Source organism: Bufo bufo, chromosome 2 (assembly GCF_905171765.1).
Source record: "Bufo bufo chromosome 2, aBufBuf1.1, whole genome shotgun sequence".
In the NCBI taxonomy this organism is placed as follows: domain Eukaryota; kingdom Metazoa; phylum Chordata; class Amphibia; order Anura; family Bufonidae; genus Bufo; species Bufo bufo.
In genome coordinates this window covers 470,343,025-470,370,091 of record NC_053390.1, presented here as the reverse complement: position 1 = coordinate 470,370,091, position 27,067 = coordinate 470,343,025, and the positions used below count along the sequence as shown (strand labels likewise).

At 44.7% G+C, this 27,067-nt stretch overlaps 1 protein-coding gene across 4 annotated transcripts in view; it reads left to right on the top strand.

The window, feature by feature from the left end:
* Positions 1–27,067, top strand: part of SIRT6 (sirtuin 6) — an 80,137-nt gene that overhangs the window by 39,714 nt on the left and 13,356 nt on the right. For 3 of the 4 annotated variants that reach the window (XM_040417710.1, XM_040417709.1, XM_040417711.1), the window contains 3 exons: positions 18,352–18,447; positions 19,828–19,908; positions 20,001–20,124. In XM_040417710.1, coding sequence (XP_040273644.1) covers positions 18,352–18,447; positions 19,828–19,908; positions 20,001–20,124 — 301 coding nt within the window. The remainder of the gene's footprint in view (positions 1–18,351; positions 18,448–19,827; positions 19,909–20,000; positions 20,125–27,067) is intronic. The other variant, XM_040417712.1, reaches the window with a different exon arrangement.

Sequence of the window (27,067 nt, the reverse complement as noted above, 5' to 3'; positions counted from 1 at the left end):
AAAATAGTACCTCACCTCATCCCGCAAAAAAATCATACCCTACCTAAGACAATCGCCCCTAAAAAAAAAACCATGGCTCTGACTATGGAGACATTAAAACATTTTTTATATATTTTTTTTAATATTATTGTGTAAAACTTAAATAAAAAAAATTTAGGTATTGCCACGTCCGTAATGACCTGCTTTATAAAAAAAAATCATATGACCTAACCCCTCAGGTGAACACCATAAAAAATAAAATAAAAACCGTGTTTGAAGGTATTTATCTAGAATTTAAAAAAAAAACAACATAAAAGGTCCTCTTTAAAAAAAGAAATAATAATAATAATAATTTTTTGTCACCTTACATCACAAAAAGTGTGATACCAAGCGATCAAGAAGTCATACGCACCGCAAAATAGTACCAATCAAACCGTTTCATCATGCAGAAATTGAGACCCTACCTAAGACAATTGCCCAAAAAATTAAAAAACTATGGCTCTCAGAATATGGAGACACTAAAATATGATTTTTCAAAGATGCTTTTACTGTGTAAATCTTAAATAAAAAAATTAAAATAAAAAAACATATTCGGTATTGCCATGTCGTAACAACCTGCTCTATAAAAAAAAACATGACCTAACCCCTCAGATGAACACCGTAAAAATAAATAAAACTGTGTCAAAAAAAATTTTTTTGTCACCTTACATCACAAAAAGTGTAATACCAAGAGATCAAAAAGTCATATGCACCCTAAAATAGTACAAATCAAACAGTCATCTCATCCTGAAAAAAATGAGCCCCTACATAAGACAGTCGCCCAAAAAACAAAACAAAACTATAGCTTTCAGAATATGGAGACTATAAAAAATAATTTTATTCAAAAATGCTTTATTATGTAAAACTGAAACAAGCAACCTAAAAAAGTCCTATTTGGTATTGTCTCGTTCGTAACAACCTGCTCTATAAAAATAGCAAATGATCTAACCTGTCAGATGAACGTTGTAAATAACAAAATAAAAACAGCTATTTTTTGTTACCTTGACTCTTTGTTACCCCTTTGTTAACCCTTTAAGTGTTCCACAAGAGTTAATGGCAAATGGAGATGAAATTTCAGAATTTTTATTTTTTGTTGCTTTGCCTCACAAAAAGTGTAATATAGAGCAACCAAAAATCGTATGTACCCTAAAATAGTACCATCAAAACTGCCACCTTATCCCATAGTTTCCAAAATAGGGTCACTTTTGTAGAGTTTCTACTCTAGGGGTGCATCAAGGGGTCTTCAAATGTGACATGGCAACTTAAAATTATCCCAGTGAAATCTGTTCTCCAAAAACCATATGGCGATCCTTTCCTTCTGCACCCTGCCGTGTGCCCGTACAGCAGTTTACGATCACAAATCGGGTGTTTCTGTAAAGTACAAAATCAGGCTAATTAAATATTGAGTTTTGTTTGGCTGTTAACCCTTGCTTAGTTACTGGAATTTTTTTTTTTATTAAAATGGAAAATCTGCCAAAAAAGTGAAATTCTGAAATTTCATCTACATTTACCTTTAAAGGGCTTCTGTCACCCCACTAAAGTGATTTTTTTTTTTTGGGGCTAGTTAAATTAGTTATATAGCGATATATGAAAATATAATTGTGTTCCTTACTTTGATCCAGCAGTTTATTCAAAAAACTAAGTTTTATCATATGCAAATTCGGTCTCTACCAGCAAGTAGGGCGTCTACTTGCTGGTAGCTGCTGCAGAAATCCGCCCCCTCCTCTTGTTGATTGACAGGGCCAGCCGGGATCTCCTCCTCCGGCCAGCCCTGTCGGCGTTTCAAAAATCGCGCGCCTGTGTTGAATCGGCGCAGGCGCTCTGAGATGAGGAGGCTCGTCTCCTCAGAACTCCCTCAGTGCGCCTGCGCCGATGACGTCTTCTACTTCGGTGATGTCATCGGCGCAGGCGCACTGAGGGAGTTCTGAGGAGATGAGCCTCCTCATCTCAGAGCGCCTCCGCCGATTCAACACAGGCGCGCGATTTTTGAAACGCCGACAGAACTGGCTGGAGGAGGAGATCCCGGCTGGCCCTGTCAATCAACAAGAGGAGGGGGCGGATTTCTGCAGCAGCTACCAGCAAGTAGACGCCCTACTTGCTGGTAGAGACCGAATTTGCATATGATAAAACTTAGTTTTTTGAATAAACTGCTGGATCAAAGTAAGGAACACAATTATATTTTCATATATCGCTATATAACTAATTTAACTAGCCCCAAAAAAAAAAATCACTTTAGTGGGGTGACAGAAGCCCTTTAATTCTTGTGTAACACCTAAAGGGTTAACAAAGTTTGTAAATCAGTTTTGAATACCTTGAGGGGTGTAGTTTTTAAAATGGGGTCATTTATGGGTGGTTTCTATTATGTAAGCCTCACAAAGTGAATTCAGACCTGAACTGGTCCTTAACCCCTTAAGGACTCAACCCTATTTGACCTTAAGGACTTGGCCATTTTTTGCAAATCTGACCAGTGTCACTTTAAGTGCTGATAACTTTAAAACGCTTTGACTTATCCAGGCCATTTTGAGATTGTTTTTTCGTCACATATTGTACTTCATGACACTGGTAAAATGAAGTAAAAAAAAATTCATTTTTACTTATAAAAAAATACCAAATTTACCCAAAATTTTGTAAAAAATTTCCAAGTTTCAATTTCTCTACTTCTATAATACATAGTAATAGCTCCAAAAATAGTTATTACTTTACATTCCCCATATGTCTACTTAATGTTCGGATCATTTTGGGAATGATATTTTATTTTTTACGGGATGTTACAAGGCTTAGAAGTTTAGAAGCAAATCTTGAAATTTTTCAGAAATTTATGTAAGTTTTACACAATAACAGCTTTTTAAAAAATAAATAAATGTGTGTCTCCATATTCTGAGCCATAGTTTTTTTTCTTTTTTGGGCGATTGTCTCAGGTAGGGGCTCATTTTTTGTGGGATGAGGTGACGGTTAGATTGGTACTATTTTGGTGGGCAAACGCCTTTTTGATCGCTTGCTGTTGTACTTTTTGTGATGTAAGGTGACAAAAAAATGGTTTATTTAGCACAGTTTTTATTTTGTATCTTGGGGGGTTAGGTCATGTGATATGTTTATAGAGCCGGTCGATACGGATGCGGCTATACCTAATATGTATACTTTTTCCCCTATTTTTTACCAATTTTTTTTTTACTTTATTTGGGGAAAATGACGTTTTTGTTTATTTTTAATTGAAACTTTTATTTTTTTAGTAAAACTTAATTTTTTCAACTTTTTATTTTCACTTTATTTTTTGTCCCACTTTGGGACTTGAACTTTGGGGGGTATTTTCCTTTACAATGCATTCCAATACTTCTGTAATACTGTGTGTATTACTCATACAGCTTCCGGGGCCTGTGAGATCCAGGGGGCTGGATCTCACAGGCTCTTCACCGGAAGGCAGCGTGATGCCTTCCTTAGACATCGTGCTGCCTTCCATGCCATCGGGTCCCCCCCCCACAGCCGCATGGGTACCCGATGGCACCGCCGCAACCGCAGGTAAAGCCGCAAACCGCAGGTCTGGATCGCCGATACGGGGGGGGGGGGGGTTCACATGACCCCCCCCCCCCCCCGGCGTTGTGACAGGATGCCCGCTGAATGATTTCAGCGGGCATCTTGTTCCGATTAACCCCCGCCGTGTCGCAATCGCGGTTTAAACCCATGACGTACCGGTACGTCATGGGTCCTTAAGGACTCGGGAAACATGCCGTATCAGGATGTCATGCGTCCCTAAGGGGTTAAAAAGTGGGTTTTGGAAATTTTCTGAAAGATTTCGAGATTTGCTTCTAACGTCCCCAAAAAATAAAATGGCATTCACAAAGTGATCCAAACCTAAAGTAGACATATGGGAAATGTAAAGTAATAATTTATGAGGTATCACTATCTGTTCTAAAAGCAGAGAAATCAATATTTGGAATATTGTGAATTTATCCAAATATATATATTTTTTGTAAATTTTGGTATTTTTTTTATAAATAAAAATGAAAAATATTGAAGGAAATTTACCACTTTCATGAGGTACAATCTCATGGCTTGGATAGGTAAAAGCGTTCCAAAGTTATTACCAGCTAGAGTGACGCATGTCGAATTTCCAAAAAATGGCCTGGTCCTTAAGGTGAATAATGGCAGGGTCCTGAAGGGGTTAATAAAAAAAAAAAAAAATATAAAAAAATATATATATATATATATATATATATATATATATATATATGGGTTGTGATGAACAATGCAGAGGTGTGTGTTTTGCCACATTTACAGAATAAAACCACTTTTTAATGCAAAAGTTGTTGGGATCGGAGTTACCTTCAACCATGGGCAATACAATGGGAGTTCAACTTTCAGTCAGCGCATTGTTCGTGTGATCCGGCTCCTGTGCCTGCACGATCACCATGACTTAACTGTATGTCATGGTGGTGTAGCGGGTTAATAGGAACTGTCATATGAGAGCCATGCTTTTCCTGTATTGTCTGTATAGACAGAGCAGCAGGGTGTGTGCTTTATGACAGCAGCAATTAATGGGAGTCCATTGACAGAAACAGGAAGAGATGGAGTATAATTGCATGATTTTCCTAGTTTATGAAGTAAAGTCATGATTTTATTAAAGACACAGAGGCGAGTATTGCATTCTCTTTCTTTACTGAAATCTATAGCGGCATAGAGAAAAAACCTTTACCACACAGGGTAACCATGGCAACAAGCCCTCCCCTAACCCAGTATAAGCGTCCTGGAATCCAACAGCTGCTCTTTCTTTGATGAAGACACATCCTCAAATAGTCGTGAACCAAACAGGACCAACTCCAACCGCGAACAAACTCAATCCGAACACATCCAACAGGGATGACTGTAGAGACAAGGCAATGGAACAAGACCTGACATCAAGCTCCAAGAATGTCCGGGCTTTCATCCTAAGAAAAAGAGTAAAAAGAGAAACATAACTAATGTAGATTTAACGTACTGTAGATCCAAATGAGCGTCTCAATGTAGAATGAAAACATGCCAATAAGCAACAAAGCAAATATGGTGAATATAAATAAATATCAATAAATATGGAGCATAATAACAGTACCTATAGAACAGCAAACCAAATAAATATTTATAAATACCATAGTAGAAAACAAGGGAAGGGAAGAGCAAATAGGGGAGGGGCAATACTCGCCTCCACGTCTTTAATAAAATCATGACTTTACGTCATAAACTAGGAAAATCATGCAATTTTATTACATGACACGGAGGCTCCTATTGCAAGTTTAAAGCTGTTGGATAACAGAAGAAAAGGCATGAGTGGATGGACAGAAATAAAACTCCCAAAATGTGGAAACTCGAGACCAGTTTGCCAACCGAAGAATATCCTCTAAGCGGGCACCAGCTACCGCCATAGACGTAGAAGCAGCGCCTCTTGTGGAGTGAGCCGTGAAAACAGAAGTATCCACTCCAGCCAAGGACATAACCCATCTGGCCAAAGTGACACAAGTAACCGGAGCAAAGGGCCGACGATGGGAAAGAAATAATTCCGGAGACGTAGAAGATCGATGAGATGTGCGGGCCTCATACACCTGGAGGCACGCGACCGGACAAAGGGCAGGAACCTCGGGGAAACTAGGGTAAGAAACCGATCTTATGTTTGTTTTGGTACGCCGAGAAATGTTAAAAACGACACCCTCGGGCATAAAAGACCTAGCATCATAATCTAAGGCTCGTTTGCACGAAATCAAACAAAACAAAGTAACCAATTTGGCAGACAGCTGTCACAAGGACAGCTGGTCATTGGAGGGCCAGGAGGAAAAGAGGGAGATTACCAAAGAGACATCCCAAGTACCAGAAAAACGTGGACGAGGGGGACGAGAAAGACGGGAACCTCTGAGAAGACGACAAACTAACGGATGTTGACCAGCAGGATGGCCATCAAAACCTGAATGATAGGCAGATATGGAAGAACGGAATAAGTTAATTGTACGGTAGGCTTTACCTGACTCAAAAAGAGACGTGAGAAACTGTAGGATCCCGTTTCAGCCCCTGTAACGGAGATCTAAGTCCCTTGCCAGGCACCAGTCAGTCCAAGATCGCCAGGCAGCACGGTAAGATCTTCTGGTCCCAGGGGCCCATGCGTTCTCCAGAAGACGTCCTAGTTGTTTCCGGAACATCCGAGACGTCCCAGGGACCCCTGAAACTCTGCCCTAATCGAGCTGGACTTTTCTCCTTTACTCTGCACGCGAGTAGGCGTAGAGACCCGTCCAGCACGAGCGGATGTTGGCGACCTGACTGGTCGAGTAGAAGGTCCGGGAACGACGGCAGAAGCAAGGGAGGACGGATCAGACACTCCAGCAGCTGAGGGAACCACAATTGGGCCGTCCAGAAAGGAACCAGTAGGACCATCTCGGCTCTCTGAAGACATAGTTGAGCCAGGACTCGTGGGATCATCATGAATGGTGGAAACGCATATGACAGAAGATTGGTCCAATCCTGGAAACGCATCCACCGCGTCTGGATCCGGTCTCCAGCTGTAGAATCTCGGAAGCTGGGCATTCAGGCGAGAAGCGAAAAGGTCGATGCACATAGGACCCCATCGAGAAGAAATGGAGGAAAACCTCATCCCGTCTAATTTCCAATCGCTGGCATCCACCAGAAAACGAGAGGCCCAATCCGCGTGAGTATTGTGCAAACCCGGAAGATACTCCTCTACAACACTGATGTCCTTCTCTAGGCAAAACTCCCAGAAGTCTCTCGCTAGATGGAAAAAAGGGCTGAAGAACGTGTTCCTCCCATGGCGTTGACGTAACGTACAGCCGAGATGTTGTCCATCCGCAGTCTGACACATGCGTTGGCCATACCATTCGTAAAGCTGCGAATAGCAAAGGAGCCGGCCAGTAGCTCCAGGGAGTTGATGTGTAGATTCGCTTCCGCAGAGGACCAACGGCCGCCGGTAGTAACGCCGTTGCAGTAGGCACCCCAGCCCGAGAGGTTGGCGTCCGACTCTATTGTGAAGTCGGGTTGTGGGCCGAAGATCGCTTTGCCGTTCCAGGCATCCAGATTGTGGATCCACCACCGCAGTTCGTCCCTGGTCTCCCTGTCTAGGCAAATCGGGTCCTCTTATGTAGCACCAGCCCCCAGGTGTGCCAGTTTGAGGTGTTGAAGGGCCCGGGAAGACCGCCTGGATGGAGGAGGATAGTAGACCTATGACGCAGGCAAGCTGACGAAGGGAGACCTGTGGGAGAGATAGTCCGGCGAAGTTCCTTGCGAATAGAGCGGACCTTGGAGGAAGGAAGACTAAGGGACTCTGTGGTAGAGTTGATCCGAAAACCCAGGAACTCCATGGAGTGAGACGGGACTAGGCAAGATTTCTCCAGATTGATGAGAAACCCTAACCGGGACAGAAGATCTATCGAAGTCGATGGGTGCTCCAGGAGGAGACTGCGATCCTGGGCCATGAGAAGGATGTAGTCTAGATATATAATAAGACGAATTCCACGACTGCGGAGGAAGGCCATGACCGGCCGCATCAGCTTGGTGAAGCACCAAGGGGCTGATGACAGGCCGAATGGAAGGCAGGTAAACCTCAAAGTTTCTCTGCCCCAATGGAATCGTAGAAGGTCCCTGGAGGAATCTGTGACCGGGACCGTCAGATAATCGTCCTTCAAATCGAGTTTGGCCATCCAGTCGTTTAGGAGAAGCATGTCCCGGAGAAGGTGAATGCCCTCCATTTTGAAATGGCGATAACGGACATAATAATTCAGGGGACGGAGATTGATCACCGGGCGCATCTGGCCGTCTTTTTTGGCCACCAGGAAGATGCTGCTGATGATTCCGGTGGAATGGGAAGGAGCCCGTTCTATCGCGCCCTTCTGAAAAAGAGAGAGCAGTTCTATGTGTAGAAGCCGTTGCTTCTGTATTGGCAGGCAAACAGGTTGGGGGGTGGGAATCTGTACAGATGGAACAATCAATTCTATATGGAACCCCTGAACTGTGGACAAGACCCAAGGGTCTGCGGTAATAGTTGACCAAATATGGGAAAAACGATGGAGTCTGCCTCCTATCCAAGCTGCTGAAGAAAACAGAGGTTGACTTACCGAGGGGTCGACGGTAGGAAGAACCTCTGGATCTCCATGAAGGACCGCGGGACGGGAAGAACGCCGGAGGTTGTCTTGCGTCCTGGGAGGCACGGTATGAGAAGGAGCCTCGACCCGCAGCGCCTCGGGTCTGAAATGATGCACGGCCGGACAGGCGGCCCCTGGAGCTGCCGGCCCTAGAAGAGACCCGCCCCTGGAAGACGCGTCTCATAGACTGGGCCTTATCAAGGGCAGTGAAGGCCCCTACAAAACGACCGAGGCACTTGATGAAGGAGTCTCCGAACAGGAGACCCTGTGCGTCTTTGCCGGCCTCAGTGAGGGCTAAATTAGAGAGCTTTGGCTCTTTTTTAAAAAGTATAGCCTTACGCCTCTCGATGGAAAGAGAGGTATTGACATTACCGGTGATGCACACCGCTCTCTGGACCCATGCACTAAGCTCGTCGGGGTCAACTAGTATATTCTGGGCCTTGGCAGACTCTGCCATTTCAAATATCTTGGTTAGAGGACCTAATATGTCAAGCAATTTGTCTTGACAGGCCTTCAAGGCCAATTCCAAACCCCTACGCGAATTCCATCCGGACTTAGCCAGGAATTGTCATCTTCGGGTCTACCGAAGGGGTCTCGCCCACCTTGCTAGGAATTATGGGCCTAGGGCATTCAGCCCTCAGTTTATTTCTTGCCTCCTTGGATAGAGGATGGCGAACCCGAGACTCTAAATATCTTGCCACATGGTCGGATGGCAACCATTCGGAGGATCGAGGGTGGTGTAAAGCGTCTGGGTCAAAAAGGGACTCTCCTGACGGGTCAAGGACCGCAGAAGTAGGGGTTGGAGGTGGGTCAGAAGGGGCGACCACAGGTTCCGCCAAAGTGACAGAGGGGCCCGGGAGGATTTCCTCCGTGTAATCTATCTCCTCTTCTCCATCAGATATATCCTGTAAATTTGCCTCCTCATCAGTTATTACTTCTGATTCAGAATCTGGTTCAGGCTGCGCTCTGGCGCACTTCCAAGGCCTCGCCTTTTCTGCCCGGCAGGCATGGGCTCTTTTGCGCGATGTATGCGCGCTCTCAGTGGGTGGAATCTTGCACACCGGTCATAGGTTTTCTGGAGGCACTGGGCTCAGGCACAGGGTGACTGTGCTGACGGGCAAGGCGGTGATGGCGTTTGGTGGAAGCATGACCCTTAAGAGCTTCAGAAATGGAGCTAGTAATGGCGCTGGATGCAGAGCCCATGGCTGCTTGAATAGCAGCTGCTACTGAACGCTGAAAATCAGAGGCATGTAATGCATCAGGACTGGAGGGTAAATTATGGCCCAGAAGAGGATTCTCAACCTCCTCAGGAAGGCCAGGTAAGGTAGGGTTAATGAGGTTATTGCCCTCTGCCATGCTATAGAACCACTTCGCTTTTAGATAGCAAAACGGGGAGAAAGGACACGAGCACACAGGAATCGATGCTGCTTGTGATCCGATGCGGCCGCGACTAGGGGAAAGCGCGAGCTGCAGGGAAGATGGCGGCCGAAGTCTCGCGAGACTTCCGGTCAGCCGCCGGAAGACAGTCTTCCCACCGCGGCAATACCGAGGCGGGAGAAGCGCAAGGAGAAGGGCGGGTACAAGATGGCGAGGGGGAGTGGCCAAGCCGAGCTAGCGCTCGGAACAAATAGGTACCAAAGAAAGCGGGGAAAAACGGAAGGGGGAGAAACAACTGAACCGAGGGAAAATCCCCAGGGCAGAAGGGAATAAGGGATTAAACCCGAGACTACCGCAAAGAAGCAAAACAAAGTGAAACAAAATAAAATCACAAAATAAATGCGAGGTCCGGAGGACCAAGGGACAAGCTGAGGGGAGAAAAACCCCAGTGATCCCTGTAAAATTATAACCGTATCACAGAGAAACCAGTAAAAATAGCTACACAACATAGAATAGTACTTATCTTGATGTGGAGCAGCAAAGAAAGAGGAGGAGCTGTTGGATTCCAGGACTCTTATACTGGGTTAGGGGAGGGCTTGTTGCCATGGTTACCCTGTGTGGTAAAGGTTTTTTCTCTATGCTGCTATAGATTTCAGTAAAGAAAGAGAATGCAATAGGAGCCTCCGTGTCATGTAATAAAATTATTAGCCTTCCTTATCTTGGCCTCACGTCATACACATGTTGAATTTCATCATGCTTGCTTCTTTTGTTCTCACAGGATATGAGCCACTGCAAGAGGTGTCTGTGAGCAGCTTACTCCCCTACTGAAAATATATTCACACTCAGCTGACCATGCACATGATTTTGAAATAATTAACTTGCATTTTATTGCATAAAAAAAGTATTTGAGGGTACTTTCATACTAGTGGCAGAGGATTCCGGCAGGCACTTCCGTCACCGGAGCTGCTCGCCGGATCCGTCAATACGGACGCAAACTGATGGCATTTGTCAAACTCATGCAGATTCGTCTGCACAAATGCATTAAAATACCGGATTCGTCTCTCCGGTGTCATCCGTAAAAACGGATCTGGTATTAATTTTGTTGGTACTTTTGCCGGAATACTTAATGCCGGATCCGGCACTAATACACTTCAATGTAAATTAATGCTGGCATTCCGGCAAGTGATCAGTATTTTTGGCCTGAGATACAACTGCAGCCTGCTGCGGTATTTTCTCTGTCCAAAAAAACGTAAGAGTCACTGGACTGATGCATCCTGAACGGAATGCACTCCATTCAGAATGCATTAGGATAAAACTGATCAGTTTTTTTTTCCCGGTATTGAGCTCCTGTGACGGAACTCAATACCGGAAAACAAAAACGCTAGTGTGAAAGTACCCTGAAACTGTAGAAAAACAGAACTTAATATTTGGTACAGAAACCTTTGTATGCAATCACAGGAGGTCAGATATTTCCTGTAGTTCTTGACAAAGTTTGTACACACTGCAGCAGGGATTTTGACCACTCCTCCATACAGATCTTCTTCTCCAGATCTTTCAGTTTTCCCTCCAAAGATTTTCACTTGGGTTCAGGTCTGGAGACTGGCTAGGCCTCTCCAGGACCTTGAAATGCTTTTTACAGAACCACTCCTTAGTTGCCCTGGCTGTGTGTTTTGAGTCATTGGATAAAATAGTTTTCCTTCGGCGCAAAAACTTTCACAGAGATTTGAATAGATAGGTTCTTCTTATTTTATTTAGTAGTATACAATGCGTTTCACGGAACAGGGTCCTCTACTTCAGGTAAAAGCTTACACTTGCCAAAAGGAAACTATTTTATCCTGTATCATCCTCCTGGGAAATTAAGCGTTATTGTGCTGCACATCTCACAACCTTTGGATCAACTACATTCTGCCTACAATAGTGTTGTGCCTATTATAGCGCACAAGGTGCCCCTCTATTTGGAGTTTACTATACCCAGTAGTTTCCGGACCGTACTTGCCCTATGTTGCGCCTTTTTTTACTTGCACAGTAAACCCTGCCTTCTACACTACTGTTTCGGGTCATTGTCATGCTGGAAGACCCAGCCACGACCCATCTTCAGTGCTCTTACTGAGGGAATGAGGTGGTTGGCCAAAATCTCGCGATACATGGCCCCATCCATCCTCCTCTCAATACGGTGCAGTTGTCCTGTCCCCTTTGCAGAAAAGCAACCCCAAAGTATGATGTTTCCACCCCCATGCTTCACGGTTGGGACCGTGTTCTTGGAGTTGTAATCTTCAAACTTTGTCTTGGTCCCAGCAGGCTTTAGCATTAAAACTCTGGCAGGCAGTCAAACTCAACTCTGCTAAATCTGTTGCTCTCTGGCTCTGCTGTACTGACAGGCTGACTGTATGACTCGGCTTTTGCTGTATGCTGCAACTTCTCTCTGTAGTCTGTCTCTTAAGTTATACCAGGGACCACTCCTCCTGCCTCCTGAAGCTCTAAACTGTGGCCTCCATATCCAGCAGAGCTGAAGGTGCTCTGGCTGGCTTGGCTTGGGCATGGGTACGTCCAACAGCGACGTGCTCAGCACTTGCTTCCTTCCCCTAGCAGGGGGTAGGCTACACTGCGCCTTGAAACTAGCCCCCACCCTTCCTGCAGGAAGTGGGACTTGCGCCACTCCTCCAGGGGGTTACAGAGAATGGAACCTTCCATTCTAAGTACAGCTCTGCCATATTTGCTGCCACCTGCTGGTGAACCAGGCACATTACATTTGAACATAAACCGTTGCAAAATAGGAAATAAACACACATGATGACATGAGGTTAACCAATAAAGACAGTAGCGGGTTGCAAAGGTGGTAATGCCACTCTGTGGCGTTTACATAATCAAAGTCCTTATCTAATTTCAATAAGGCGTCATTGAGGCACCAATTACATGTGTTAGTAAGTTGATTGTCCAATGACCATTCCAAAAACAACAGTGCATGATAAGAGAGGTGGATGTTGCTGTAGGAGATCTTAGCCATTTTTTTTCTAAGTTACAGTGAAGGGTAAAAAAAAAAAATCCATTCTCGTGTAAGAGTTGTGCACATTGGAATAGAATGAGTAATCTCGAGTCATAGGGTGAGTAACTCTCCAGATATCAATCAACTGGTATTGATGGTGTTTTTTTTTTTTTTTTTTTTAATAGTCCTGAGTTGTCTGTGAGTGAGGTTCGAAATACCATTAGAAGAGTCCATAGAGGGCTCTAGAGTGACATTGAAATCTCCTCCTACTATCAACAACCCTTCCTTAAAGGAACCTAGCTTCTCAAGTACCTGTTTTAAGAACCCCAATTGTTTGACATTAGGACAGTAAATGTTTGCAAATGTGATAATTTTGGTTCTTTATCTTCCCCTTTACAAATACAAATCAACCATCAGTATCTTAGTGTATCCAATTTACTAAAGCCTGTATTTTTATGAAATGTTATTGACAATCCTTTTCTTTTCTTTAGGGGTGTGGTGGAATTACACCAGAGGGTGTAATTATGTTTGGAAATGGGGGTGTACGTTTTCTTAAAGTGAGTTTCTTGTAAAAATAACACGTCCACCTTCTCTATCTTCATCAAGTGTAGGATATGTGACCTTTTTCTTGGGATATTATTGCCATTTACGTTATACAATGCACATTTTAAGTAATGCATTTTTATATCTATGGTTCCTGAGCTAAAGAAATTTGTACATAAGCTTTCAGACCTCTAAACATGAAATAAAATCCTAAAGAGAAAACTGAAACACTAACAAATAGGAAACCAGTATGTAAATTCTAGAGTATTGGGTACTGGGAATAGGAAATCTCAGAAGTGCAGTGGACGTAAGCCAATTAGATGTGGAGACCTAAAACTAAATTAGTGTGGGGGTAGAACAACATACCAGTTGACCGGCACTGCCCATGCTATAAATTTAGTAGACAGCCATGTGGCATACGATCTAGGATCTGAAAAGAATCAGAAGAGACACAGAACAAGAAAAGCATAATTAACTGTCCATGACACTCCTCTGTTTCTTGTGAGGAGTCTTCGGATATGGCATTTCCTGAAACCTAAATTTCTTGGACTTCTGCAATGGTGGTAAATAAGGAAGTGGAGTGTCCTTTTCTTCGCTTGTCCAATCCTTTATTTGTAGATCCACTATATTCAGCTTATTGAGGACGGTGGGAAGATCTTCTGGAGTTTTAACGATCAAAGGTTTGCCTTGGTGTGTGAGCAATAGGCCGATTGGTTAAAGCCATTTGTGTTTTGTTTCTTTCCCTGAGTATTCTTGTGAGGGGTTGTAAGTTATTTCTCAGACTTCTGATGAACCTGGAAATGTCCTGATAGATAATTGTCACTGCCATCTTGCTCTATTTTCTTGGCTATTTTGTATTTTTTGAGAATTTCTTCTTTTATACAGTAACTCAGTAAATTGCACAATTTGTTGTGTGGTTGTTCTTTGTCAGCTGATCTGGGCCTATAGACCTTGTGTGCCCCTTCTATGCCTACATCTTGTGGCTCCTGGTTACCCAAAAGTTAGTTGAACATCTAAGATGGTGTTTCAGGAATATCTTTGTCCTCCACCGACTCTGACATTCCTTTAATTCTCAGATTATTGTGGTGAGCTCTATTCTCTAGATCATCGGTATGGAGTCTTAACATGTATAGCTACTTTTTCAGTTTGACAATCCTATGTGCAGGCTGGTCAGCATGTGATATGATTGAGGAGGTGGATTCATTCAGTTCATTAAGCCTGCTAAATATTTGCTTGACGTCTGCCTTCATTTCCTGTAACTCCTCCATTACTGTTTTGGTGAATTCTTTAAATTCATTTAAATGTTCTCGTATTTCTAAGATGTCGGGGTTGTTGTCCACCTCGTCGCTGTTTGACCAGTCTGTCTGGACTGCAACTGTTTTGTTGGAGTCCTTTATGTTTTGGGAGCTCAAGGATTTATTTTTTGTGTTTTTGGGCCTTTTGCACCATCCTCCCAGAAATTTAGGCTTCCCATTGCTCTTGACTGTTTGCAGTGCTGGGGTCAGAAGTTACTTCAATAGAAGATCATGTCTCTCTATGCTGCTTTTTCAGCTCAATGTTAAATACATTTGTATTCACACCTAGTGGTTTTATGAGCAATCCCCGCCATTGCTCTGGGTTTCAGTATAGGTCACTGCTATGAGATTTTTTATTTTTTTTTAAATCGGATACATTTTTATTATTTTGTAAAAATAAACAATATAATTTTACAAAATTCTTGTCATATATTATGTTCAACATAGTGCAAAAATACTCATTGTACAAAACGGGATAGTCAATAAACAGGGATCCAACAACCAAACTCCCCTCCCCCCCCCCCCCCCCCACCCACTGTGAGACCTTGTTGTGAGTAGATAAGCATAAACATGTGTAAGACCTATTTGTTTTAGTAACATACCATGACATCACCTATGCACTATAAAGCTTCAGCACACTAGGCTTAAACAAACACAATCAGCCCCATCTCTCCCCTCCCGTCCTAGCCCGAGAAGATCCTCAGACTAGATAGCCATGTACTACAAACTCCAGATCTGTCAATCCAGGGGCCCCAAACGGTATCCAATTTTGACATGCTATTACGCTTCATGTATACTCTTATTTCTAATCTTATGACTGTATTCATTCTGGTAATGAATTCCAATATGCTTGGGGGAAGCGGCTGTATCCATTTAGCAGCAAGGGTTTTGCGTGCCTGATATAAGATTCTGTTTCCGATTGTAACATTTGGTGGCAAGTTATCCGAATCTAACATACCAAGCAAGCAAAACCCAGGATCCAGTTTATAATTAGCGCTATAAATTTTGTTAAATTGATAATATCCGTCCAATAACCCTGTAGCGCACTGCAATTCCACAGTATATGGAGCAATCCGGCCCCTTCTTCCCCACATTTCGGACACTTGGAGTCAGCTCTATATCCCACCTTCCATAAGAAGATTGGAGTTCTATATACCCTGTGTATCATATGGAGTTGAGACAGCCTAGCCGCTTCGCTAGGGGATAGGGTAGGAATCTGTGCAAGGACTTCTTCCCATTGGCTGTCTGAGATGGGGCCCACATCCCTCTCCCACTTCAACATAACTTTGAGCAGATATTTTTTCAGCTGCTCATATAGCAAATTATTATAAGCATCCGAAATAGCTCCTTTTACAGGACCTGGTTCTATCAGTTTTTTAAGCATGAGATGTGATACAAATTGTAGGGGGCGCACTTCATCCTGCGAACTGATAGCGTGCCTTAACTGAAGGTATTTATAGAAATGGGTAGACACTAGGCTATATTCAGTGCAAAGTTGTGCAAATTGTTTTAGGATACCTTGTGAATATAGTTGACCTAAATTCCATAGTCCTTTACGTTCCCAATCAGAAATTACCTGCAGTTTCGACAATTCTATTAAATGAGGGTTATTCCAAACAGGAGACAGGTCCAATAGTTCCTGAACACCCAGAATTTCCCTAACCTTTCCCCAGACCTTCCTCATTAATCCTACTACTGGGAGGGGTTTAAAAGAGTCAGGTAATTCTTTCTCCATAATCTAAATAGTCTGGCAGACCCCAAGATGCCCACTTCACCAATTCTCCACATCTTCCCATCTCTCTCCGAGACCCCCAGCCCTTAAAGTGTTGCAACTGAGCTGCCAAGAAATATATAAAGGGGTTAGGTAACGCCAGTCCCCCCGCTTCTTTACCACGCTGTAATGTTTCATATCGGATTCTACTATTTTTATTTTTCCATAACAAGGATCTAAATATTCTCTGTAACTTATAATAATAATGCTTGGGAATCCATACTGGTGAGTTATGCAATATGTAGAGCAATTGCGGCATCCATATCATAAGAAGATTACCTCTACCTATCATTGACAATGGAAGCTTATGCCAAGTGACCGCTTTCCGTTTAAATCTGTCCATTAGTGGTACTAGGTTATTCGCTACATAAGATCGGGGTTGTACTGAAATAGTGACTCAAAGATATTTAAAGGAGGAGACCACTTTCAGGTTAACATGATCTAAGCAAAGAGATTCCGGAAGAGGGGACAGCGGAAGAATAACAGACTTATTCCAATTGATTGCTATGAGATTTAGGAAGTGCATTGAGAAAGTCTAGCTGGGATAATACACTGAGTGCTGTGGCGGTGCTTGACTGGCAAGTCCGTGCAGTAAATACATTTCTTTGTTTATATCAGCTATTTCCCCCGTAATAATGACACACGCACTATAGGGCCTGGCTTAGCTTCTCAGCAGAATAAATGCCTTCTATAGTTGCCGAAGAGTTGATCGGAACACAATGTCTGGGTGCTGTGTGCAAATGAAGCTCTGTATGCCAGTCCACAAGCCTCGTGATGTCTTGGCGCCAAAACTTTAAGCCATGGCTTGGAAGCTTCCGCTAGGCTGTAATTATCAAATGTCCCGGATCTTGAAAATAAAATGATGAGAATGATCACAGTCAGACAATTTGTTAATTGATGCTGGTTGTATGGCTTAAAACCCCTGAATTTGATGGTCAAAAAAAATATAGCTCACAAGATGCATCTGCTTCGGCCGGCCGGAAACTCCACCCCCAGTTATGGGTTGATTCCTGACCTTTCTCTGAATCATTCTTACCCCAAGAGGCAAGATCTTATATGGAACCCCAGACCAAGGAATGCGTTTCTTCCATTTTTTTATTTATAATTGCGCCAACAGTTTTTGCCTTCTCACCAAGCTTCTTGCCTATTATCTTGTATCCCATCCCAGCCTTGTGCAGGTCTACAATTGTGTCCCTGGTGTCCTTAGACAGCACTTTGGTCTTGGCCATGGTGGAGAGGTTGGAGTGTAATTGATTGTGTGCGGGGACAGGTGTCTTTATACAGGTAACAAGTTCAAACAGGTGCAATTAATACAGGTAATTAGTGCATTACAGGTGCAATTAATACAGGTAATGAGTGCAGAGTAGGAGGGCTTCTTAAAGAAAAGCAGTGCTGCGAGAGACAGAATTCTTGCTGGTTGGTAGGTGATCAAATACTTATTCATGCAATAAAATGCAAATTAATAATTAAAAAATCACACAATGCGATTTTTCTGGATTTTTTTCAGATTCTGTTGGTATACCTGCGATTAAAAATTACAGACCTCTCCATTCTTTGTAGGTGGGAAAACTTGCAAAATTGCCAGTGTATCAAATACTTATTTTCCCCACTGTAGCTATTGGCTGACTACTATCTAATGTTTGACCAGTGCAGAGAACAAGGAGAGAGAAGCTTTTGCATATTGGACACAGACTGCTTGCTGGATAGAGATTCCTAGAAGATAGAACACAGGACTCTGTCTGCTGTAGAGCTTTTCTACCAGTTATAGGAGTGTGCAGCAGAGCTGCCGCAGCTCAAAAAGGAGGACTTTGAAAATGGTGCAATGAGAGCTTTTGCGCATCTGGCTTTTTTTTTTTTCCAATTTAGAACTGTTGATGTTGATTTATAACTGTTTGATTCTAAACGGGTTCTCTAGATTTTTAACAAATTTTGGTTCTCCCCAGACCTGTGGAGAGGAACGTATTTAACTGCTCTGGCTCAGATGGAGGTCACACATGCCACTGCAGCTGTGGACGCAGTGATGACATGTCACCTGGATGGCATGTCACTGGGTCAAGTGCCGCCTGGGATATATGTCAACCCTGCTGCCTCGTCTGTATGTACCAGAAGTTTACAGACGGGGACATAAAAAGAGCTGGAACCGAGCGTCTGGGAAAGGGGGGGGAGCCAAATTTTGTTAAAAATCGGGAGAAACTCTTATAACCGTTTTCGTTTGTTTGACTTTTGATGAAGGTTAAATACGTTTTTGCCTTACAGACAGTATGTTCGAGATAATGTGGTTGGAACCATGGGGTTGAAACCTACTGGAAGACTCTGTGATGTTCACAAAGTAAGAGGCCTACGAGCTTGCAGGTAAAAAGTAAATATGTAGCTCCTGAATAAGGTGGTAGCCCCGATGAATGGTAGTTGATAGCTCTTATCATGGGACTGCCAGGCCTGGTTTTATATATGGAACCAAAGAAGAAGGCCTCACTATAAAGCCATAAGGTAGGGCAAACGGAGAACCAATCATATAAACCTAAAAGTGTTGTCACAAAAACAACCATAGAATGCCCAGTATTTAAAATTATAAATACATAAATGGTTTTATATATGACAAACACAACCAGTTTAGGCTACTTTCACACTAGCATTTTTGCGGGATCCGGCAGGGTTCAGCAAAAATGCTTCTGTTACTGATAATACAACCGTCTGCGTCCGTTATGAATGGATCCAGTTGTATTATCTTAAGTCAATGGGGGATGGATTCGTTTTCTATTGTGTGAGAGAATTGTGTGTGGTTCATGACTGATCAGTTTTGCTCCGCATCCCAGGACGGAAAGCAAACCGCAGCATGCTGCGGTTTGCTCTCCGGTATGAGAACGGAATGCATTTTGGAGCATACCGTTCTGTTTAGTTTTGTCCCCATTGACAATGAATGGGGACAAAACGGAAGCGTTTTTTCCGGTATTGAGACCCTATAGCGGATTTCGACACCGGAAAACATTAACACTAGTGTGAAAGTAGCCTTATACTGGGGAGCAGACTCCATATGGGGTTGCAAGGGCAATTACACCATGGTTGTGGTGTTTTTAGAGCACAGCAGCATGATATAGGGTGTAACCGGGATAATTACTACCACCAGTGGACTACCAAGCAGAATGGAACTTTTAAAGAGGGTTTTCCAAGACACAAACGTGTTCCCTATCCACAGAAAAAGGGTATAAGTATCTGATTGTAAGGGTTTGACTTTGACCAGTGGGGCCACCATCGATCATGAGAACAGGAGTCCCGAGTTGGGAGTAACAGTCAAACATGTGGACTGCCAGAGATGGTCTAGCTGTATTAGGTCAGCCAGCCATTGTTGTATGACTAAGTTGACATTGTTGTATAACTTAGTGGCGTTGTTTAGTTCACTTTGTGAGCTGCCATATGGGTTTAGACTAATGATGGGAATAAAAATTTTACATTTTAGATAATGGTTGCCACCTTTCTTTTTATGCATTATTGGTGTTGATTTCTTGGTGCAAATAGTGAGGACCAATAAACAGTCATGTGATTTAGTCCTAATCAGAATCATAACTCTGATCAACTATTATGGGCTTACCGCATATAAACTGTCTACAGCATCTAGGCAAAAGGGCAAAAACTGACTACAGAATTCATTTACGGTTCAGTTCACATTCATCTGTTTCCTATTATTGGAGATTTGGCTGCAACCCAATAAAAATTTTGAATATCCTCATATTGCAGGGGAAAACTGGTAGATACAATTCTTGATTGGGAGGATTCTTTGCCGGACAGAGATCTTAATCTAGCAGATGAAGCCTGCAGGTATCTGTTTTGAGTGATTTTATGTTTGCATTCATAGTGTTTTTATTTATTTTTTATAGTCAAGTCATAATCTGTTTTCTTTTTGTTTCTAGGAAAGCAGATCTGGCTATCACTCTTGGAACATCTTTACAAATTAAACCCAGTGGGAATCTTCCTTTATTGACTAAACGTAAGGGTGGAAAACTGGTGATAGTAAATTTACAGCCAACCAAACATGTGAGTTTCTGAACAAAATTTGTAGTGTTTGTTTAACCCCTTCCCGACTGCAATCCGTCTATATACGTGCTAATTACACATGCCCCGTGCAGCTAGCACATGTATAGACGTCAGGCAGCTCTTTTATTCCAAGCGCTGCAAAACGCTTGGATTAAAGCTTCTGCCCCTGCCCTGCTGCTGTCACGGACAGCATACAGTGCAGTAATGCCGGCAAGGGACCAATCAGAGTGGTCCCTTGCCGGCAATCGATCCAATTGGTTAGTCTGTGCAGACTAACCAATCGGATCGAGGCAGTGAAAAAATGCCTGTTCCAGGCTCTGATCCGCGCTCTACAGATCAGAGCCTGAAATCAGGTAATGTGTCCTGGTGCCCCCCGATCTGTTTCCCCCCCTCCCCGCCTGCCCCTGATGCAGTTCCCCGCCGCCCCCATCCATATTAATGTATCCTGCCCCTGATGCGGTCCGCCCCCTCCCCACCCCATACTTTCATGCTGCCCCCATTTGTGCCCCCTCAATGCTGGCCGTACCTCCTCCCTTTCCAGCGCTGCCCCCGATGCGGTTCCCCTGCTGTGTTTGATGGCGGCGGCTCCATTCCCGAGCCGCCGCCATCAGCAGCGAGTGTCAGCTGTATGCTGACACTCTGCTGTAACCCCTTAGATGCTGCGGTAAAAAATTTTTATATGTAAATTAAAAAAATAAGACGATCGGCAGAAAAATAAAAAACCTAAAATAGAAATTTAGAAAATTGTGAATTTTTCTAAATTTTTGGTAAATTTGGGGATTTTTTTAATAAATATTATGAAGTACAATGTGTCACGAGAAAACAATCTCAGAATGGCTTGGATAAATAAGTATACCATGGTAATACAGTTTATAAGGCTGAAAATAGACATGCATCAATCCAGTTCAGCCTGTTATCCTGCAAGTTGAGGTAGAAGCCAATTTACCACATTTTGGGGGGGGGGGGGGGGGGGGAATTCCTTCCCGACTCCAATCAGAATAACTCCCTGGATCAACGACCTCTCTCTAGTGGCTATAGTCTGTAGTATTATTACACTCCAGAAATACATCCAGGCCCCTCTTGAACTCTTTTAGTGAACTCACCATCACCACCTCCTCAGGCAGAGAGTTCCATAGTCTCACTGCTCTTACCGTAAAGAATCCTCTTCTATCTTTGTGTAGAAACCTTCTTTCCTCTAGATGTAGAGGATGTCCCAGGGCTCCAGATGGCGACCAAAACGGTCGCCAATGCGCCTTAAAATTTGCAGATGGCGACAAGACTTTTTAGTCTTGTCGCCATTTGCGACTGTACCGCCGCGATCCTGCGCAGCCTAAGTTCTCTTCACTAGCACACAGCACAGTGGAGAAGGAAGGAGTCCCTCCCTCTCCACTGTGACGCGGCCGCCACTACCACCAATGGGGATATAGCAGGGAGGAGGAGGGGAGGAGCTGTCGCCACTGCGCCACCAATGAATGTAAAACATAAGTATAGGCAGCGGTATCGCAGACCCGGCACCCGGCCTCAATAACAGGGCAGGCGATCCGCGGCCATTAACCCCTCAGGTGCCACAGATCGCATGCCCTGTTATTGAGGCCGGGTGCCCAGTCTGCGATACTGCTGCAGACAATTGTATGAAGGAGTCAAAGAGGACCTTTCATGGGTCCAAAGAATATGAACTTATCAGCAGGCTGCATAGAGCGGCGCCCAGGGATCTAAGTGCACTTACTATTATTCCTGGGCGCCGCTCCGTTCGTCCGCTGTGGCCCCCGGTATTTTCAGCATTCAGAGCAAGGAGGAGGAGACGCCAGTGTCTGTCCTTCTCCTTGACAGCAGTGCTGTCCAATCAGAGCGCAGAACTCAGAGCCAGGGAGGACTATGTTCTCCTCATGGACATCTATGCCCCTTGTGATGCACCTCATAATCTTATTGGCCTTGGTAGCAGCTTCCTGACACTGGTTTCTACAGTTAAAGGGTAACTGTGTGTGTATGTGTGTATATGTGTATATGTGTATGTGTATGTGTATGTGTATATGTATATATATATATATATATATATATATATATATATATACACTGCTCAAAAAAATAAAGGGAACACAAAAATAACACATCCTAGATCTGAATTAATTAAATATTCTTCTGAAATACTTTGTTCTTTACATAGTTGAATGTGCTGACAACAAATTCACACAAAAAAAAAATATGGAAATCAAATTGTTTAACCCATGGAAGTCTGGCTCTGGAGTCACCTTCAAAATTAAAGTGGAAAAACACACTACAGGCTGATCCAACTTTGATGTAATGTCCTTAAAACAAGTCAAAATGAGGCTCAGTAGTGTGTGTGGCCTCCACGTGCCTGTATGACCTCCCTACAACGCCTGTGCATGCTCCTGATGAGGTGGCAGACGGTCTCCTGAGGGATCTCCTCCCAGACCTGGACTAAAGCATCTGCCAACTCCTGGACAGTCTGTGGTGCAACGTGACGTTGGTGGATAGAGCGAGACGTGATGTCCCAGATGTGCTCAATTGGATTCAGGTCTGGGGAACGGGCGGGCCAGTCCATAGCATCAATGCCTTCGTCTTGCAGGAACTGCTGACACACTCCAGCCACATGAGGTCTAGCATTGTCTTGCATTAGGAGGAACCCAGGGCCAACCGCACCAGCATCTGGTCTCACAAGGGGTCTGAGGATCTCATCTCGGTACCTAATGGCAGTCAGGCTACCTCTGGCGAGCACATGGAGGGCTGTGCGGCCCTCCAAAGAAATGCCACCCCACACCATTACTGACCCAATGCCAAACCGGTCATGCTGGAGGATGTTGCAGGCAGCAGAACGTTCTGCACGGTGTCTCCAGACTCTGTCACGTCTGTCACATGTGCTCAGTGTGAACCTGCTTTTATCTGTGAAGAGCACAGGGCGCCAGTGGCGAATTTGCCATTCTTGGTGTTTTCTGGCAAATGCCAAACGTCCTGCACGGTGTTGGGCTGTAAGCACAACCCCCACCTGTGGACGTCGGGCCCTCATATCACCCTCATGGAGTCTGTTTCTGACTGTTTGAGCAGACACATGCACATTTGTGGCCTGCTGGAGGTCATTTTGCAGGGCTCTGGCAGTGCTCCTCCTGTTCCTCCTTGCACAAAGGCGGAGGTAGCGGTCCTGCTGCTGGGTTGTTGCCCTCCTACGGCCTCCTCCACGTCTCCTGATGTACTGGCCTGTCTCCTGGTAGCGCCTCCATGCTCTGGACACTACGCTGACAGACACAGCAAACCTTCTTGCCACAGCTCGCATTGATGTGCCATCCTGGATAAGCTGCACTACCTGAGCCACTTGTGTGGGTTGTAGACTCCGTCTCATGCTACCACTAGAGTGAAAGCACCGGCAGCATTCAAAAGTGACCAAAACATCAGCCAGGAAGCATAGGAACTGAGAAGTGGTCAGGTCACCACCTGCAGAACCACTTCTTTATTGGGGGTGTTTTGCTAATCGCCTATAATTTCCTCCTGTTGTCTATCCCATTTGCACAACAGTATGTGAAATTGATTGTCACTTAGTGCTGCTTCCTAAGTGGACAGTTTGATTTCACAGAAGTGTGATTGACTTGGAGTTACATTGTGTTAAGTGTTCCCTTTATTTTTTTGAGCAGTGTGTGTGTATATATATATATATATATATGTATGTATGTATGTATGTATGTATGTATGTATGTATGTATGTGGTCAGGGCGACGGCCCCTGGACGTAGGAACTAGAGCTAACCTCAGGCTGGGAAATGCCGGGAGCCCGTAGCGAGGATAGGCCTAAAAGGGGGCCTATCCTTAAGGAAGAGCTAAGAAAAGGGAAGGGAGGGAGGGGTACCTGGCCGCACGTCCCGTCCCCTGACCTGCGAGGGGGTTAATATAGCCAAGGGGCGTGGCCTCTGCCCCTCCCACAAATACAGGCTGCACGGCAGCCTTAACTACTTGTGGTCAGGGCGACGGCCCCTGGACGTAGGAACTAGAGCTAACCTCAGGCTGGGAAATGCCGGGAGCCCGTAGCGAGGATAGGCCTAAAAGGGGCCAAAAAGGAGACCCAACCATACCATCAAACACTCATTGCACCGTACAGGGCAAGTGAACCGAAAGCATCACGGATCTCCGAACGGAGGACTTGGACCATATCTGGAGAACACGACTACCTCCAACGTCCCATGCACCTGATAACCTGAGGAGGCATCTGGTGCTTAGACACCGCCTCAAAACGAAAGGAGTGGAGCAGACCCTGTTTAGAGTAAATATACACCTACCGTTACGACACCCGTTTTGAACCAAAAGACCCTTCACGATGGAGGTGCGGGATATACCGTCTTATATCACCGTGACTTCCATCTACCTTACCTCCTTGCCATGTGTACCGCCACACCGTTCTTGGAGCTGGTTAAATGCTGATGCAATTGAAAGAGTGTCTGTAACCAGGAACGATTTACTCCAATGCTGACTAACAGATGATCATATACGAGAAGGTCTGAATCCTGAGAGCTGCAGACTGAAACAAACAATGGTGAAACGGTTGGAAGTGCCTAGATCAGGCCTCTCAAACCGCGGCCCCTCAGCTGCCGCAACCACAACCCCCACAACGCCCCGCTGCAGGCAGATACCTGCAGGCTGTCCGGGCACCGCGGGAGCCACAACCTCGCAACAGCCGGAGGGCCACAGCCCACGACCCCCGGCCCAGATGAACCCCGACCATCCACCAAGGGCCCCGATCGGGCACCAACTGTTCCTGGTGGCAAAATACTTACCTCAACTTATTCCCCAGGCCACACTTCCTAATAAGGGCCAAAAACAGTCAGAACATGGTGCCTGTTGCCCTACCGAAGTAGCACACTCAGTGAAGTGTAAACCCACCAGGCCTGGGGAACCATCCCCAGAAATATATGGCTATAATGATTAATGAGCTAATGTGCCCGTACTAAGGACAGGACGTACCCCAATACCTGCAGTTGTGACAGAAAAAGCTTAAGGTCGTGATAAACAATGTATGCTGCACCTGTAGTCGCGATAGCACTTGTCGTGTCAGGTGACACGACAGACTTCGTAAACTTGCGCCTTATTACTGAACCTCCTACTGGAAGATGGACCGATACCCAGGATTTAGGCCAGACACCAACACCCTCAGCCCGAGTTTGTAGATGAAGTAAGCATGCCTGGGAGAAGATGATGTCCGCAACGGCAGGCTTGGAATGACTGCTTACAAAGAAACAATGAAACCCAACAACCTAGAAAATAACAGAGTCAGAGAAAACAATAACGAGAGTGGGACTCTAATGGCACAAGCCACACGTGCGAGCCACCCCAAGAAAATTGTATTGCGAGCCACAGATGACCGAGCCATGCGAGCGGGACTGAGGACAGAAAAGACATGGAACTTACTTGTTATGGGACCACGCAGCCGGCCTCGACTGGCGTTGTGTGTGTAATTTTTTTCTTTTTTTTTTTTTTCTTTGAGAAGCCATGCGTGAGAGACTCAAATGGCAAACACCTGTGTAACCCTAAAAGGGGGAAGCCAAGCGTGAGAGACTAATGGCGGAGTCATATGTGTAAAACTAACACTGAGAAGCCATGCGTGAAAGACTCTAATGGCAGAGACATGTGCAACCCTAAAACGGAGAAGCCATGCGTGAGAGACTAATGGCGGAGACATATGTGTAACCCTACAACGAAGAAGCCATGCGTGGAAGACTAATGGAGGAGTCATACGTGTAAGACTAAATGGAGAAGCCATGCATGAGACTCTAATGGCAGAGACATGTGTAACCCTAAAAGGGAGAAGCCCTGCGTGAGACTAATGGTGAATTCATATGTGTAACACCAAAAGGGGAGAAGCCGTGCGTGAGAGACTAATGGCAGAGTCATATGTGCAACACTAGAATGGAGAAGCCATGCATGAGAGACTAATGGCAGAGTCATACGTGAAGACTAAAACGGAGAAGGCATGCGCGAGACTCCAATGGCGGAGTCCTATGCGACACTGACGGGGGAAACCATACGTGAGAGACTCAAATGGCAAAGCCATGCGTGAGAGACTCTAATGGCGGAGTCATGTGTACCGCTCAAAAGGAAAAGCCACACGTGAGAGACTCTAATGGCGGAGGCATATGTACCCTTACAGTGAGAAGCCATACGTGAGAGACTCTAATGGCGGAGTCATATGTGACACTAACAAGGGAGAAGCCATGTGTGAGAGACTCTAATGGCACAGCCATACGTGAGAGACTCTAATGGCGGAGTTATATGTAACACTAAAGGGGAAAGCCATACGTGAGAGACTCTAATGGCAAAGCCATGCGTGAGAGACTCTAATGGCGGAGTCATATGTAACACTAAAGGGAGAAGCCATACATGAGATTCAAATGGCGGAGTCATACGTGACACTAAAAAAGGGGGGAAGCCATGCGTGCGAGACTCTAATGGCAAAGCCATGCGTGAGAGACTCTAATGGCGGAGTTATATGTACACTAAAAGGGAGAAGCCATGCGTGAGAGACTCAAATGGCTAAGCCATGCGTGAGAGACCCTAATGGCGGAGTCATATGGCGGCTTAATTTCCCTCTTAATTAATTGACAACCACTATGCCGCCCCAGTATGACTTGGGGACTCGCATAACCATGATCCTCTCCGACAATGACCTAGGACGCTAATCAGCCTACAACCATATTGCCCCCCACCGAACCACATGACGAACGAACACCGGGCCCCCGAAGCCCTGAGGCCCCCCTGAAGCCAAGGGATCGACCTGGAAGACCTTACCGTGATGATAAGTAATTAAACGTGAGCCCGACCTAAAGGCAAATGCATAGACATTAGTGATCCGAACCACTTGCATGAATGAAACATTAACCAACCGTGAAATTGAAACAGATGGGAGAAAAACCAGAGCCAGAGGCATTTGCAATTAGCTAAGAAAA